General features: G+C 37.7%; 1 protein-coding gene across 5 annotated transcripts in view; it reads right to left on the reverse strand.

Moving 5' to 3' along the window:
• Window positions 1-5,545: 5,545 nt before the first annotated feature.
• Window positions 5,546-18,584, reverse strand: part of NPFFR2 (neuropeptide FF receptor 2) — a 47,201-nt gene continuing 34,162 nt past the window's right edge. For 3 of the 5 annotated variants that reach the window (XM_008507188.2, XM_070612782.1, XM_070612783.1), the window contains 2 exons: window positions 17,000-17,099; window positions 5,546-11,237 (listed from right to left, as the gene is read on the reverse strand). In XM_008507188.2, the coding sequence (XP_008505410.2) occupies window positions 10,403-11,237; window positions 17,000-17,099 (935 nt within the window). In that variant the 3' untranslated portion in view covers window positions 5,546-10,402. Of the gene's footprint in view, window positions 11,238-16,999; window positions 17,100-17,437; window positions 17,765-18,584 lie in introns of all 5 variants that reach the window. The other 2 variants (XM_070612780.1, XM_070612781.1) reach the window with 1 other exon arrangement.

Genomic DNA, 18,584 nt, shown 5'->3' on the forward strand with positions numbered 1-18,584 from the left:
ATCCTTTTGAAAAAAGTGCTGCCTGAAAAGGAAAGGTAGCTAGAAATATGAAAGAAAGCAATGAAGTAGAAGAAAGTCATGATGCATATTTTTACCCCTCTCTTTCAGAGGTGTCTAAGGCAAGTCACAGAATAGATTAAGTTATAAACTAAGCAATCGGTTTTGAGTATTTACATGATATTCTAGACTTCAAACAGAAACAAATATTATTCAAAATTTGTTATAAAATATTCTATATCTATTATCATGAGTAGTTACCTAATTTTTGTAGAACATGGTGTTAAAATTAATCCTTTTGCTTTGATAATAAGGGTCTCTAAAGGGGAGAATACCTGTTTGGCCCTAAGTGCCCTAATCATCAGCTAACTATCTCAAACAGATCTGGCTGGCAGTTCTCCTTACTCTTTCTTATGTGACAACCATCTTTTCACCATGAGGCAATAAGGTAAATATATCAAGGATGAAATAACGTAAAGATACAAGGAATTCTTGATGGCATTGTTGAACAGCCACACCAAATGTGTCAGCCATTGTAGAAAAGGTAAGCTGTGATATCCAGAATGTTCCACTGGTGGTTTTTAAGGTGTAAAAGAGAAAAGATCCATTTCTTGCTACTCTGTGTTGTACAGCTCAAGAAGTCCACATAAATGTTTCTAAATCAGACAGTACTGGATTCCAGTGAAGAAGAAACTAAGAGTATATGATGTCATCATATAGCAATAAAACCAATTCACCTGTGAAGCTTATGAAGACAGGTATGTTATTTTAAAGATCATGTTTCATATTATTGGAATAAAATTTTGTTCATAAAATCATATAAATTCTCAGCTACACCTAACTTCCAAAGTGAAAATCTGCTATTCAGAGTTCAATTGTATCTAAAACTCTATTACTAAGCCATTTTCCCTTCTTTTGATTTTCTTTCATTTCTTGACCCTCTTAGCAGTCTTTGTCAGAGATAAAATGGCTATATGGAAAAAATGATCTAACAAATGCATTTTTGAGGGAAATGTTGGAATAGTGTGAGATTAGCTATGCGTTGTTCATCATTGTGTCCTGTCCCTTGAAATTTTGATGAGAAAACACAATTTCTCTCCTCTTCCTGATAACTCAGCTCCTAGTGGATGTTTATAAGAGAACTTGAGAGGTAAGAAATAGGTTTGATGTTGGAACATTTAAGGAAGCTCCATCTAGAAGTAAAATGAGATGAAAGAGCAAAGGCTTTGGAACTACATGGACCTGTGGCCCATTCAGAGCTTACTCAGAGTTTGGCTGTACAATTTTAGATAAGTTACATGATGTCTCTGAGTTCCAGTTTTAACACCTATAAAATGAGGATAAACAATACTTATCTGACAATTTGAGGTCAAATACAAAATTACATAAAATCTGTGAGGCTCAACAAGAGATGGAGTTTTTGTTATGGTTATTGTCCAAGTGGCCAATTTAGAACAGTCATTTTTAACCTCTGAGTTTTATCTAAGTGGTACTGAGCCTCCTAAAAATTTCCTCTTGGTAAATGGAAGAGTTCTAGGAGTCGTTCTAATCTATTTACACATAGTAGTGTATTAAATTTCCAAATGATCCTATTATTGTATCTATTTTACAGTCGAGGAAACTGAAGTATTAAGAATTTTAGTAACTGATATCTAGATGACCGAGGCAAGATGCAAACCCAGACAATCTAAATTCTGAATAAATATTCTTGATTACTTCTCTGTGTTAATACTTAATATTTCTGAGCTTCAGCTTCTGCATCTGTCCGAAAAGGTGGAAAATGATATGTGTAAGGATTCAGTGAGACGATGCTTGTAAAGAGCTTAGAATAGTGCCTGCCAGATGATAAACACTCATTAAATGCTGACATGGGCTAGAATTTGGCTCCATTGCTCACTCGTTATGCAATCTTGGACAATGTCCTTTACATCTGTGAGGTCAGTCCCTTGGCTGTAAAATGGGGATACTAATTGGTACTACATGATGATGCTGTGGAGATCTAAAAAGCATCAACAGTTCATAGCTCTTATTAAAAGTGGTACCACTAAGGGTTTTTGGCTTGATTTCCTTAACACACTAGTCTTAAATAATAAAAATTACAGGGCCTTGTCTGAAAAAACTTGATATGGAATAAATAATGTCTTATGACAGTAATTTTAAAATGAGCCAATCTTCTAATGAGGTATTTAAGAGATAATTTCCCAAATATAGATTATATTTACAGAAAACTAGAAATTATATTAAACAACTAATTAAAAATGAGTAATATAATCCTCAACCCTGCTGGTCTAGTAGTTAAGATTCTGTACTTTCACCACTCCACCCGGTTCATTTCTCAGTCAGGGAACCACACCACCCATTTGTCAGTTGTCGTACTGTAATGGCTGCGTGTTGCTGTGATGCTGAAAGCTATGCCACTGGGATTTCAAATACCAGCATGGTCACCCATGGTGGACAGGTTTCAGCAGAGCTTCCAGACTAAGACAGACTAAGAAGAAGGACCTGGCTACCCACATCTGAGAAAATTGGACATGAAAACCCTATGAATAGCAGCGGAGTATTATCTGATGTAGCGCCGGAAGTGAGAGGATGGCACAAGAAGACCAGGCAGGGTTGCTCTCTGCTGTACACAGGGTCGCTAGGAGTCAGAATCAACTCGACAGCACTAACAACAAAATACAATTCCTGGCAAAGCTCTTTATCTGAAATTTTATTCATTATCATAATACTTTGGACTTCACAGGAAAAACAAAAGTACCATGGTGAGTCCTGCAGTAACATATTTGTTTATAAGAAATATTTTATAGATAAACAAAATTCCTATTGGAGAATGTTTCATTTATTTTATTCCAATTCACAATCACAGATCATAATGTTTTATCCAAGGGGTAACGCAGATGTTAGAGTAACAAATTCATAAGTGAGAATGTTTGTACTGATATTTAATTTACTTAAAATCAATTATTACTCACCTACATGTCCAGGGCAACATGCTGAGCCTTAGAAATACAAAGATTAAAAAGTCATGTACTTTCTTTGTGAATACTCTAATCCTTTGTTTTTTCTGAAGTTCTAGCAAAAGATTGTCCAGCCATATCATTGGCTTTTTCTATAGAGCATGCTTTCCTGACAGTGAATCTCATAATTTAGCATTTTTTGCAAACTGGAGATGCTAAGAACTTCCTAAATTATCAAGACCTGTTTTTTTTTAATAGTTCTTCCCTCAATTTATCTCTTTCGTCTTGAATTTTACTATCAGCAATAAAAAGCAACCACATCTATGGCACCAGGCCACACCTACACTACTGTGCTCAGAAACCCTTCAGAGAAATGTCCAAGTGCATGGTTCATAAGTTTTACTTTCCACATAACTGCCAGACCTAATCCTGCAGACTTTCTGCCACTAAATAAGAAAGATCCATCCACTTTCCTTCAGTTTCCAATAACATATTCCTCATTTCTTCCCAAGCCTTCACAAGGAGTGCCTTTCACATCTGTATTTCTATCAATAGTCTGTTTATGACAATTAGGTATTCTCTAAGGTGATATATGTTTTTCACTACCATGCTTCTTATTTTCTTCTGAGTCCTAACTAGCAGAGTTGCTAATATTCATATTTTTAATAACAGCCTGTTCAAGACAATCTAGGCTTTTTCTACCATGCTCCTCAAAATCTTTCAACCTCTCTCTATTGCCATACTCCAAGTCCAATGCCACAACAGTTAAGCATCTGTCACAGCATCTTCTCACTTCCAGGTACCAGGATCTGTAGTCGTTTTCTATTGTGATCATAAGAAATTATCACAAACATAGTGGCTTAAAACAACATAAATTTAGGAGTTCCCAGTTCTGTAGGTTAGCAGTCCAACGTGGGTTTCACTGGGCTAAAATCAAGGCATTGGCAAGGCTGTGTTTTTTTTTTTTTTTCTGAAAGCTCTCAGGAAATATTCATTTCCTTGCCTTTTCCAGCTTCTAGAGACCACTTCCATTCCTTAATTCCCCGCCCTTTCCGCCATCTTCAAAGACAGAGGGTGCTTTTCACATTGCATTACTCTGATCTCCTCTGCTAGAGTCAGGTCTCCCCCTGCATCTCTGTTTCACATCTCTCTTCTACTTATAAGAACCCTTGTGACTATGTTGGGACACTGGGATAATCCAGGATGATCTCTCCATCTCTAGATTCTTAACTTAATCACAACTGTAAAGTTCCTCTTGCTAAGTAAGGTGATATATTTGCAGGTCCCAGGGATTCAGACATACAGATCTTTGGAGGGCTATTACTCTGTTTACCACAGAAGGCCAATACCCTGTCTAAAGACTTGAAATTACTTTCTAAAAACATAAGAAAAGACAATGTCAAAAATGGAAAAATTAACAGATTTGATCATGCAAAAATTAAAAACAATCTGTTCTTTCTTTCTTCCATAAAAGTAGAATTTTCCCTGGACGTATGTCTGCTCAACTGGAGACTACATTTGTCAGCTCCACCTGAAGCTTGGTATGGCTATGCGCACACATTTAGCCAACTGTATGTAAGTGGAAGTTACTTAGGTACCTTCTAGGATGTCCCTAATATAAAGGCAGGCTGCCTGCCCTGGAACGCCTCCTTTCCCCTTTCATCTATATATATAGATATATATGTAGATGTGCCCACTGGTCAGCTTTGACCATGGAGACAAGAAAAATGCTCTATGGCAGCTGTTGGCAAACTTTCCAGAATTGGCTAGATAGTAAATATTTTAGGCTCTGTGGGCTATATGGTCTCTGTTTCAACTACTCAACACTTCTATTGTAGTGCAAAAGTATCCACAGACAGGGGCCAGCTCGGTGGCGCAGCAGTTAAGTTCTCACGTTCGGTGGCCTGGGGTCCACCAGTTAGGATCCCGGGTGAGTACCTACGCACTGCTTATCAAGCCATGCTGTGACAGGTGTCCCACATATAAAATAGAGGAAGATGAGCATACATGTTAGCTCAGGACCAGTCATCCTTAGCAAAAAGAGGAGGATTGGTAGCAGATGTTAGCCCAGGGCTAATCTTCCTCAAAAAAAAAAGTAGCCATAGACAATATGTAAAACGTGAGCAGAGCTGTGTACTATAAAATTTTATTTGCTAAAACAGTTGGCAGGACAGATTTGGTGGTGGTTTGCTGACTCCTGCCATAGAGGGCAGAGGATCCATCAGAAAGAAGGAATCTGGATTCTTAAATAAGGTCCCCACTAAAGTGGACCACTGACATCAGGTACAATTTTTTGAGAGAGAAATTAACGTCTATCTCCCTTAAGCCAATGTATTTGTGGACTCTATCACAGTAGCTTAACCTCTATCCTCGTATCTACGCATCTACACACACAAAGTCACACATCAAATAGGATAAATGTTTGAAACCTGTCTGATAGTCAAGGATAATTATCCTGAATTAGGGAGTGGTTTTACTGACAAAGTCACTGAGGAAAAAATCAAATAATCTAATGGAAAAGTGGGCAAAGGACATGAAGAGGGAATTGCCTAAGAAGGAAATACAAGTGAAGAGAAGTGAATACGAATAAATCAAATTGAATAAAGATTATTTTAATGTTCAGCTGTATAACAACGAAATGAAATTAAACATGGGGATACAAGTTTTCTCTTATCAAACTGGCAATAAAAATTCACTTTACAGAATATGCAGTATTTAAGCATATGAGTGAACAAGCTCTCCCATACTGCTAAAGGAAGTATAGAATGCTAAAACTTGTTTAAGAAATATTTGACAATATGTATTAAAACATTAAGAAACGTACATACATTTTGGCCAAGTAATTGCATTTCTTGTAAGTCTATTCTAAGATAATCATAAATATGCCTAGTATTACACAAGGTGTACATAACTGTATCATTTTATAGATTTAAGAAATAACTTATATTTTCAGCCACAAAGAAGAACTTTAATAAACTATGGAATGGCATTAACATGAATAAAACATTTTAAAGACATGGAAATGTGTTCTTGACACACTTCACGAATAAAAAGTTATAAAGTATATACCCGAGAATTATAACTTTTCACAAGAAAATGTACACGTGCCCCCAAATGGCAGCAACAAGGGTTATATACTAAGTGACTAGATAAGAAATCATTTTATTTCATATACTTTTCTATATTATCCAATATTTCTATTATAATCTGAATTATCTTCAATATCTGAAAATAGAATATGATTCAGCCATAAATAAGTTAGAATGCAAATTAAAAATTGGAAAATATTTGCAACCTGTTAACCAATTTGTTCAACAAACATTTATTGTGTATTCATTATGTGCCAAGCACTGTTTTAGGAAATGGAGATACAGTAATAAAGAAGTCAAAAATCCATGCCCTTATGGAGTTTACATTCTGGTAGGGCATATGGATAGCAAACAAGTAAATAAATGTGTTCTGAGGATAAGTACAGATAATGAGAATTTCTATGAATGAAATAAGATGTCTCCTGTGAGTTTTAGGTTGAGTCCTGAAAGATGAGAGAGAGCCAGCATGTGAACGGCAATGAGGACCAAGTTGCTGGCAGGAAAAAACAAGTGCAAAACTCAGAAGCATCAGACAGCTTGGCAAATGGTAGAAGAATATATAGGCAGGTTTTGGGGGAAGGTCATCAAGAAGACAAGACCTCCAGTTGACCTGCGAGCTGGACCTACAATTGGGAGACCCCCACCCGCTTCCCGTCTTTGGAATGTGCATTGCCTTCCCTACTCTCATAAGCTGCCCTAAGGTACAGCCCTGAGATAGCAATGTGGTAACGAGGCTATCTGGACTGGGTACATGACTAAACCCTCCCAGGGCCCGTGTGTACGTGACTGAATCCAGCTAAGGCCTCTATAAACTTTTAAGATTTGGAAGGTGGGTGCGGAAAACTACTTGCATTGCAGCTGCCCAGACAAGTCTTGTAAGTTCCTTGGTCATTAAAACTGCCACCTACCAATCCAGAGTGGTCTGTCTTATTCTTCCGTCTCTCCTTGCCCTCTGTGTTGAGGGGGACCAGTTTCAGATTATAGCCGGGAAGGTCCTGGGGAGGTTGTGTAGCTACACAGGCAGTGTGAACAAGGAGTGTTGGGTTTGAGATGAAGTTAAGAAGTAGACAGGGCAGAAAAAGGAAAGATGTGTAAGGCTTGATAAGGAGTTTGGTTTTTTCCTAATTCAAAAGGAAACTATTCATGGCTTTAAGCAGAGAAGTGGCATCTAACTTATGTTTTTCAAAAAGGTCATTATGCCTGTTATCGTGGATTCTTATTAAGTGTTGTTTAGAATAAGTGTTTAGTGGGTTTTTTTCTTGAAGAGGAATTATGTGTAATTTTTGTACTAGTCCATATTTCTTGAAAACTCTACAAACAACAGGTTGTATTTTTGTAACAACTGTTTTTATATTTACATAATATAATTGTTATTTTTATAGTCAGAAAAATGGTTATTGAAGAAGTCCAAAGCAACTTCACACAACACATAGATGATACAGTTTAAAAAAAGGTTTTGGAATTATATGTACATATCTGAGCCACAACTTTGTTTTACCACTTTCAAGCTTCATGACTTTGGACAAACCAATTTCTTTTATACTCGGTGCCCTCATGTGTGAAATGGGGATAATACTGCATATTTCAGAGTGCTCTTGTAAGGGTTACAGAACATATAAAATAAACATGTATTGTGAACATGTATTGTGAAGTATTGTAATTACTACTACACACTACCATAACTGCTTCTAGGTGGAACCAAAACAGCAACAATTTAGCTCTTACTAGGTGATAATCTCTCTGCTTTTTACTTTACGAGATTTTATCCCCATCATTTTACAAGCACAGCAAACCAAGAGGAAGATACTACTGCTACTCTCATCTTACAGATGAGAAAATTGAGGCCTGGGAAATTTGTTCAAATCACTAAGTTAGTAGGTGGCAAGTCCTGTATGATTCCAGAATCTAAATTCTTAGTGACTATGCACGTTCAAGATGTTTAGCTCTCTTCATCTTCTAGCGTTGTTATTCTAATTTACAGAAAAACTCTCCTTTGTATGTAATAAGTGTGCTAGAATCTTTATGCAGAAATCTACTCATTTAGCGTTACATATTTCCCTGAAGTCAACCACAAGATGGCCTTTGCCTGTGATAATTAGCCAGGATATATATAGGACTGTCTGTTACTGTGATCAACATTTCAGGGCGTCAAAAGACTAGTAAGGCTTAATTCATCATGGCTTTGAGAGTCTCTATTTTGGCTGCAAGGATAAGACAGAACAATCACAATACAAGTTAGCTTGTCATACAAGAGTTACACAATGCTTAGGGGAGGGAGTAAATACTTCTGCTGTAAGAATTCAGATAGACTTTCTAAGAGAGGTAGCTTTTTAAGACACCTTCGACAAAGGATGGACAGACAGACAGAGGAATGAAGCAGAAAATAAGTCATAAATGAAAAAACACAATAATCTAGTCTGACCATCTCTGTTTGACCATCTTTGTTGGGAGTTTAGGAAACAATTTGTGTCGGAGATGCAACCAGGAGAAAAGAGCCAGGATGTGGTGAGCTTTGAGTGTCTTAACAGGCAGATAACTTCCAAAGGTATTCTTACAAAAGAGAGGCAATTAATCCTCCACTTCAGGAAGATGACTCTGCCAACTATAGAGAGAATTGAAAGACTGAAGACTGAAAGTCAAGATGGGATAGAGTGAGCCATTAGGGAAGAGGTAATGGGGGGTTGAAGGTGATGAAAGGTAAACAGATGACAGGTAAGGGTATGGGATTTAGTTATGATGAGTTTCAGGTGGTGGTAGAATGTGACGATGCCCGTCAGAAAGTGATAGTTTCTAACAAAATAATCTTCAATGTCTAAGTACATCAACTGTAAATAGCACTTCAGCAAATCAGGGCAGAGGAACATAAGATCAATTCTATACCTAAAATTCCAGAAAGTTGCTTTCCCTGATAACAGGAGATGATACTTGCATATTCAAATATCACATAGCTCAATTCAATCAAAAACAATTATTTTCTCAAAGGACTATAATATTGAAAGGCTTTTAGCTTGAACTACATAAATGACTGGAAAAACACAATAGTTCCAAGCCCTGAGATTTATTTTTATTTGCCAAACTACTTGTTATTTTATAATTCCCAATTTTCTAGGGACTTTTCTCAATCTAGAATAAAAGCTAGCATTTACAACTATCGTCATTACATAATTGTAACAGCAGAATCCAATTCTCTTTCTAACAGTTGTACTAATCGACTAATCTAGTAGGAGTGCTGGATTTAAATGTTAGGCCCAGTAGGAAATCCAGAATAATTGGTCTTGCTCCGTACAAACTTCATGGGAGTTTTATGATAATTGTTGAACATCTCTGATTAAAGACTTCAAAAGGGAGCTGTCATTCTTGTGACAATTGCTATATTATTAAAAGATTTGCTTCTTTGTGTTAGAGATTCTATTAAAAAGGGGGTCAAGTTGGGATCCTCAATCACCTCTGTAAGAAACGTGGGTTCGGCTAGGGCATAAACTTCATTTATGAAAATATTAAAAAGCTAACAATAAGTCCTATGGAACAATGTTATGATTTTACCAATTTTAACAGAAAAAAAAACCTTTAAATACAAAGCAATACAGTGTTTGTTTATTTTCTATTGCAGTTCTTATTTCTAAGAACGTTAAGTACATTTTAAAAGCACAAACAGATAAATAATTCTGTAATTAAAATTTCAAATCCTAAAGCAAAGAAAGGATTGACAAAATATACTCCCATGCAAAGAACTGCCATTTATCACCATTTGGGGAAAATAGGAGTGTGTGTCTATGTGTGTGTGTATCCATACACATAATACACATAATGTACTTGACTCGTACACAAATGGCTAAGTTGGAAAAGGCCAGACTTTGAAAACTGTTCCTAGAAAATGGACTTATTCAGGAAAACTTGTATATGTGTTACTGTACATACTTTTATATACCATAAGAATGGTTATGAACACAAGACCATTTCGTTTACTTTTTTTTCCAGAGAGGCCTTTCAGTATATGTTTTCTTTAGAATATTCTTAGAAAGAATTGAAGTACAAAGCCATAGAAAGCAATAGTATTTCAATATATGTCACACAGTAAAGTGAAAATCATCACTCTAGCTCTTTTTTTTTTTTGAGGAAGATTAGCCCTGAGCTAACATCTGCTACTAATCCTTCTCTTTTTGCTGAGGAAGACTGGCCCTGAGCTAACATTCTTGCCCATCTTCCTCTACTTTATATGTGGTATGCCTGACACAGCATGGCTTGACAAATGTTGTGCAGGTCCATACCCGGGATCTGAACCGGTGAAGCCGGGCACCCACAGTGGAACGTGCGAATTCAACTGCTGTACCACTGGGCCGGCCCCCACACTAGCTCTTTTTAAATCTCCTTGTTTCTGGTAGCTTTCCCTAATTCTTCTGTCATTAACTCCTGCTTGGGTTTTTCAGCACTTTTCCTACAAAGCAAATTTTTCTCACGTGAGTTTTGAATTGTAGGTTCCTGGGCTAACTGACAAGATGTATTTATGACCACGTTGTTTTTAGCTCTTAGGGCGTAGTCTCCCGTGGGCTTTGCTCTTCTTTGGCAGAGCTGGAAGTGAAAAGCATCTTGGAAACCCCGGCGAAAATTCTCATTGAAAAAACCGTAAATGATGGGGTTGATGCTGCTGTTGCAAAAGGCCAGCCAGTGTGCAAAAGGGTAGACGTAGACGTGGATTACCTGCAGTTCACTTGGAGACAGGTCAGCATAGTCTGAGAGCATCATCAGAGTCCACAGGGGCAGCCAGGAAAGAATGAAAAGCAGGGCCACCATCAGAAGCATCTTAATGACCTTCTGCTTCTTCTTGGAAGCCACATGCCACTGCTCCTGGTTCTCCTTGCCTGTGTGGGGCACTGTCATCTTGAAGAGTGAAATTCCAATCCTTCCATACATGATGACGATGACAGACAGGGGAGCCAGGTAGATGTTGGCAAACAGCACAGTGGTGTAGATCTTCCTCATTTCTCGTTTTGGCCAGTCTTCCCGGCACCAGTAGACTGGGCTGGTTTTATTTTGGGAGTTGAGTCTCACTCGGAAATATTTATCTTCTTGAATACGTAACATTATTGCAGATGGAAACATAATGGTGATGGCCAGGACCCAGATGATCACAATAGTGACAAACGCAGTCTTGATAGTGAGCTTTGGTTTAAAAGGGTAGACGACACACCGGAACCTACAATCAAAGGCAATATCAGTGAGGCTTTGCCTCATAACTTATAACTGAGTTGTGAATTAACTTTTTTAAATAATTACATTCTCCCACCCACCTTCCCCTCAAAAACATAGGAAGTTACCATTAGTAGTAGAAAGGCATGCATTGCCATTTTCTGTAATTGATAGTTGAGATAAATTTCAATTCAAAATATGAATAAGGGGAGTACATCAGACACTATTAGTAATAAAAGTAATAGTGGTAACTAGCATATACTGAACATGAACATTTAATATTCTATTCCAGGTTCTTTCCCAATGGTTTGCATCAATTGTTTCTTTAAGCTTCCCCATGTAAAAGATGGGAAAACAGGCTTAGGAAAAAATCTTGCCCATAATTACACATGATTTTTACACAGGTAGTTTGACTCCAGAGCTCATATTCTTAAACTCTCCTTCATGCTCTTCTGTGGTTCCCTCCAACACTATCTGTGTGCTTGGCCATACAGCTTGCTTTGGTCAAACATTAGCAAGTGTGACATAAGCAGAAACAAGAGTGATTTCAGCTACAAGACACAGAGCAGGAGCCCCACACAGAGGCACCTAGCCAATCCACAGCATTGTGAGAAATAATAAAGCACTATTGTTTCAAGTCACTAAGTGTTCTGGTGGTTTGTTTAACAGCTATAAGTCTGAGAGTTTCCAATTTGAGTTCTGATTCTGTGTCTTCCTGATGTTCTATGTCCTTTGGTGAGCTTGGAAATTCAGCTTCAGTATGTAGAGTAAGTCTGATTCATTTTACTGCTATTTTGGTATTGTGATTCTTGATCTTGTTATTATTGATACTCATTATATTAATCATAAGATAATCATACCATTTTGCAACTGTGTAACATTTTGTATTTTTCAAAGTACTATCACCTACTTAATCTTCTTTGATTTTTGTGAAGACTCCATAAAAGTGAAATGTTATGAAAATTACTTTCCAGATAGTCGGATAAGGAAATTTAGAGTTTTTAAGTGGCTCAGCAGTAAATCCAAAGTAATTTATCTGACATATTGTCATATAATGACCAGTTAGCTTGAGCTTTCACTGCTCTGGTTTCCTTCTTAGGAACTCCTTCACTGCATGTCTAAGATCTTCTGTCTTAGCCTCCACGTTTCCCTCTAGTCTTCTAATTACTGAATTCTCCCATTTACTCACCCTTAAATTACGGGTAACTTCACAGGCAGGGTTCTGAGTATTTTGCTCTTTTTTTTAAACCAACTACTAGGACTTCAACTATTATTTTTTCATTTATTCATTTGACAAATGTATATGTATTCAGAGAGGCAAAGATGAACAAGATAGAAAATGCTCCCTACCAGGAAATAGTCAATGGAAATATTGTGTAATTACGCTAAAATCATGCTAGAGTTTGGACTTGGCCAAGGCCTTAATCAGGGTTGTACCAACAGGACGTATAAATATATAGAAAGAAATTTATTGTAAGAAATTGGTTCATGTGATTATGGAGGTGGAGAAGTCTCAAGATCTGCAGTCGGCAAAGTGAAGACTCAGGAGAGCCGATGGTGTGTTCCAGCTCCAGTCTGAAGGCCTGAGAACCAGGAGAGCCACTAACACTAGTTCCAATCTGAAAGCCAGCAGGCTCAAGACCCCAGAAGGGCTGATGTTTCAGTTGAAGTCCAAAGGCAGGAAAAGACTGATGTCCCAGCTCAAAAAGTCAAGCAGGAAGAGTTCTCCCTTCCTTGCAGGAGGATCAACCTTGCTTGTTCTATTTGGGCCTTCAACGGATTGGATAAAGGCCCACATCAGGGAGGGCAATCTGCTCTACTCAGTCTACTGATTCAAATGTCAGTCTCATCAAAAACACCTTCACAGGCACAACCAGAATTGTTTGACCAGATATCTGGGGACCTACAGCTCAGTTGAGCTCAGACATAAATTAATCATCACAGCCATTTAGAAAAAAGTCTCAGTATCCCATCTCCAGCAACAAAGAATAGTGGCCTGGTTCAGGACCAGTTAGCAGACAAAACTGATGGGACTTTAAGAGTAGCTAGATAGAAGTTGAAGAGAGAAGAACGTTTCAAGGATAAATCTTAAGATTTTCAATTGTTTTGGGTGAGTTATCCAGCCATTCACTGATTGGGGAAAACGAGCTGATTTTTTGTTGAGATTTTTTGTGGGTATGGATAGCGAAGACAAATTCAGTTCTGGGCAGGTTTAGTTTGAGGTGTTTGTTGGATGCAGAGGTGAAGTTATCCAGTAGGTATTTTGAACATAAGTATAAAATCCAGGAGAAAGACTTAGTCTGGAGAAATAGGTTTGAAAGCTTTTTTGCAATTTGGCTTTATCCCAGAGATGATCTGAGAAAAGCATTCAAGGGCAAGTACTTTAGATAGAGATAAATGTGTGGTGATTTTAAAATATGCCCAAATTTTTGACACTCCTTCCAAATTCTATTCCCTTCTCTTTGAACATGGGCTGGACTGAATGACTGACTTCTCATGAATAGAAAGCAGAAGTGATACTGCATGACTTTCTTTGGCACAGGCCCTCGGAGTCTTGTACTGACAGGTAAGAAGTCCAGCTACCTTGAAGCTGCTGTGCTGCAAAGCCCATTGGGAGAAACCAAGAGACAGAGTGCCAGAGAAGCCCCAGCTGTTCAAGTCTTCCCAGCCTAGGCACCATCATGAGAGTGAGAGAGCCTTCCACCCTTCCGCCCTGGCCTTGGAGCTCCCTACGTGATGCTGAGTGGAACAGAGACAAGCCATGCTTAGTGAATGTGCCCACATCACAGACTCTTGAACATAATAAGTATTGCTGTCACTTTAGACCACTAAGAGGTTTGTTTTGGGAGGTTACACATTATATAACAATAGATAGCTGAAACTATGGAGGAGTGATACATGGATGGGAAGGCAGATAGTAAAGGGTGTGAATTAAACTACCAGTCACAGCAGGGGACTATATTTTCATCACTTTTTAAAAGACATGAAACATTACAGATGCAGTTGAAATTCTCTTGGTAGATCTTCTCAATGTTTTCCTCTTCTTCTTTCCCCAGAAATCCTAAAGTTGCACCTATAACATTTTAAATTTTATATAATGGCACCATATTATATGTATCATTATGTAACTTCCTTTTTGAGATTGTGTGCTTTTGAGATTTATGTATTTTTATATATGTTTATCTAGTTCATTAATTTTAACCACTGTACCGTTATCCATCAAATAAATATAGCATGATTTATTTATTATTCTAACCCTCATATACTTTTTCAAATGAATAGCAATGTTTATTTCTAAATCTCTTTATAGGAGGCATGCTAGAAACAGCGAAAAAGAAATGTAGGGATATTTAATACTACCTGTGGTGTGGAAGTAAATCTGATAAGCTCAAGATTCAAGTAGGAAATGCAAAAGATATTACAGTTTTTTATTCACTGTAAAGATGACAAGTATTATTATATAATTAAAGTACAGAATTTATTATAAACATTCCCATCCAAATAACTTAGTAGTAGAACTACTTACTAGTGTACAATGAGTATAAGTATTAGCATAAGTAGTATGTAAAAAATAATTGAGTATAATAGTAGGAACAGGGTATAGTAAGTTGGGAAATAATTAGCTTGCAAATTTTAATGCAAAAAAAATCTTTGGCATATAGTGGTTAGCATATGTTTAAATTCTGTTCTCTTCTCCTGTAAACCAGATAAAGTAGATCTACATGATGAATTCTTGGAAATAGATTAAAGTGTTGTAAATAATGATGCAAATAATAGATTAATATTAAAAATAGAATCTACCAGGTTGTTTTTTGGATGGCAGCAATTCTACTGCATTTCATGTTATTTTTAAACACGCTCTCTCTCTATTATATATGCGTTATTGATTGGTTGTTTTCTTTTGGGACCAGTTTCTTCACGTAGGGAGACATCTTCCAGGTCATTGTCCAGTTCCCCTCTCAAATCTCTCGCTGTCTGCTTTTTTTTAACGTAGAGAAGCTGCTTTTACTTCAGCCCAAGGGAGACCATGTGAGCTGATTTTGTTTGTTTGCTTGTTTTGGTGAGGAAGATTGTTGCTGAGCTAACATCTGTGCCAATCTTCCTCTATTTTGTATGTGGGACGCCACGACAGCAAGGCTTGATGAGTGGTGTGTAGGTCTGCACCCAGGATCCAAATCCGTGAAGCCTGGGCCACTAAAGCAAAGGGCATGAACTTAGCCACTATATCACTGGGCTGGCCCTCAAATATCTCTTAATTGCCATTGCCACTGTCTTAATAGATGCGTACATCCTCTCCCATCTGAGTGGTTACAAAAATTTCTTATCTGCTCTCCCTTTCTCTAATCTTACACAACTCCAAAACCTTTCTACCTGTTTCTCTAAAATGAAAATATAGTCACTTTCCCCCTGTTTGAAAGACTTCAGCAACTCCCTGTTGACTTCAGGACAAAATTTAAACTTCTTAAAATGGAGATAAGCCCAGAAAATCTACTTCTTGCCCCTTTCTATGGCCTAATGTGCCACTCCACCTTCCTATGTTCCAGTTGAACTGCCTCTCTGCACATCTTTGGACACAGGCCCCTTATTTAAACTGGCCTATATATGTTCATGTCTTAAGAGATGCCCTTTCACCTACATCACTCATCTGTCAGTGGCCATGTTGTGGTGGCGGCTCACATACAAAAGGAGGAAGATAGGCAGTATATTTTAGCTCAGGGCAAATACTCCTCAGCAAAAAAAAAAAAAAAAAAAGATAGAGAGATACCCTTCCCCCAGTTCTTCCTAAGGTAAATTTCTGATCCCCCAAGATTTAGACAGATATCAACTCTTCTGTGAACCCACCACTCCTGTCCTGACCAGTAACTTGATCACCCTCTCCTTTGCACAGCTGCTATATCTTGGATCCATAGTAGGAGTGTCATTTGTAAATATTTGTTAATGTGTCTGTCTGCCTCTTCCACTTCGCGGACTTTTTGAGGAACACTGTGGCTAATTTGTTTTAGATTCTACACAACCCAGCCCAAGACCTGGCACAACTCAACAATATGTGTAAATGAATGTATTAATGAATTTTATCTTACAATATGGATAAAGTTTCAGATTTATTTCAGCACGTTTACATTTCCATCATTAGAAATTTCAAGATTCCAGTGTGGAAAACAGTAAAATTACACTATTATGGATTATATATTTGTGTCCCTTCAAAATTCGTCTGTTGAAACCCTAACCCTCAATGGGATGGTATTAGGAGGTGGGACCTTTGGGAGGTAGGTAGATTTAGATAGGGTCAAGAGGGTGTTCTCACGATTGAATTAGTGCCCATTTAAGAAGAGAAAGAGACTAGAGCTCGTGCCCTCTACCATGTGAGGGTACAATGAGAAGATGGCTTTCTACAAATCGGGAAGAGATCTCTCACCAGACATCGAATTTACCAGCCTCCTGATCTTGACCTTCCCAGCCTTCAGAGCTGTGAGAAATAATTTCTGTCGTTTAAGCCACACAGTCCATGGTATCTTGTTACAACAGCCTGAACTAAGACATGTATCATCCCTAATTATTTAATTTTAAAATATGGACATTTCCTTAGTTTTATTTTCTTCTTACTGAACCTTTAGTAAATATAAGCCTTGCTTTTAAAGGAGTAGATATTATGGATACAATTTTGTGTAGATATACCGAAATTTAGTAGATTATACATTTTTCTCTGGTTTGTTGGATTTGTTGCAGACCTGCCCGTTTTTCTGGATTTGGGTTTCGGTGCTGACTTACCTATCCACTGCTATTGCAACTAAAGTGAAGACAGAAGTCGCAACTGATACTCCCTGGACAAAGCCACTGATCTTGCACATTGTGCTTCCAAATGGCCATCCTGAAAGGCAAATGGAACAGTTAGTCTCTGAAAAGATCGTATTTTTTAAAACTTTCACTGAAAATATGAACAAAAAGGCATGAAATCAAGACTGATGCAACTGTTTCATAAATGATATCCAGGGAACAATGTTTCCCATTACTTCCATCAATATTGCCCTGGCCGTTTTTCAGCATAGTAATAATAATGCCACAATTTTATAGTAGTTATGACATTCTAGGCACTATAATAAGTGCTTGCCATCTATTAACATATCTAATCCCCTCAGCAGGATTTTGAAGGCTTTATTTTTCTCCTCATGGTATAGATTAGGTAACACTCACACTAATATCACATACCTTGCCATACAGCTAGTTGGCAGCATATTAAGAATTTGAACCCTAGCAGTATGGTTCCAGAGTGCAAACCATTAGCCCTTGTGCAATTATGCACTTTTTTTTTTAATTTTTTTTTTCCTTTTTCTCCCCAAAGTCCCCCAGTACATAGCTGTATATTCATAGTTGTGGGTCCTTCTAGTTGTGGCATGTGGGATGCCGCCTCAGCGTGGTTTGATGAGTAGTGCCATGTCCGTGCCCAGGATTCAAACTGACGAAACACTGGGCTGCCTGCAGCAGAGCGCGCGAACTTAACCACTCGGCCACGGGGCCGGCCCCAACAATTATGCCCTTTTAACAAATAAAACAGGAAGAATATTGGTTTTATAATTTGGAAATGCACTCTATAAATTATGAGGAATCAGGAGTTACATGTAGAATAAATAAAGTTAATATTTATCTATATATAATGTAATGAGACAATTTACCTCAGAGGTACTTTGTATGGAGTGAATGTTTGTGCTGCGCACCCCTCCCCCCAATTCATATACTGAAGTCTTAACCCCCAATGTGATGGCATTTGCAGATGGGGCTTTTGGGAAGTAATTGGGTTTAGATGAGGTCATGAAGGTGGTGCCCACATTTTGGGATTAGTGCCCTTATAAGGAGAGGAAGAGAGAAAGAGAGATCTCTCTCTCCAGCACATGCACTGAGGAAAGGCCACGTGAGCACACAGCAAGATGACTATCTACAGACCAGGAAAAGGACCCATATCAAGAACCTGACCATGTCAGCTTCCTGATCTCAAGCTTCCAGCCTCCAGAATGGTGAGAAAATAAATGTCTTTTGTTTAAGCCCCCCAGTCTATGGTATTTTGTTACAGCAGCCTAAGCTAAGACATACTTCGAGAATAAAGACAACTTTACATAAATAAAAATAGTGTATTCCAGTTACTGCCTAATTGAAACTCAGTTACCAGAATGTTTATAAAAGATATTATTAAAAGTATTATAACAGTTTAATATTCTAAACTCCCATCTGCTATTACAGCAAATAATATTCCTCCACTAGCAAATATTCTATTTCCCCAAAGATAAATGCTGTGTATTTCTCAGATTTTTAAAATTTAGCTCTTAAAAATATCCTGGAATTCATTTAAAGAAAATATTCT

The sequence above is a fragment of the Equus przewalskii genome, chromosome 3 (assembly GCF_037783145.1).
Source record: "Equus przewalskii isolate Varuska chromosome 3, EquPr2, whole genome shotgun sequence".
Classification (NCBI taxonomy): domain Eukaryota; kingdom Metazoa; phylum Chordata; class Mammalia; order Perissodactyla; family Equidae; genus Equus; species Equus przewalskii.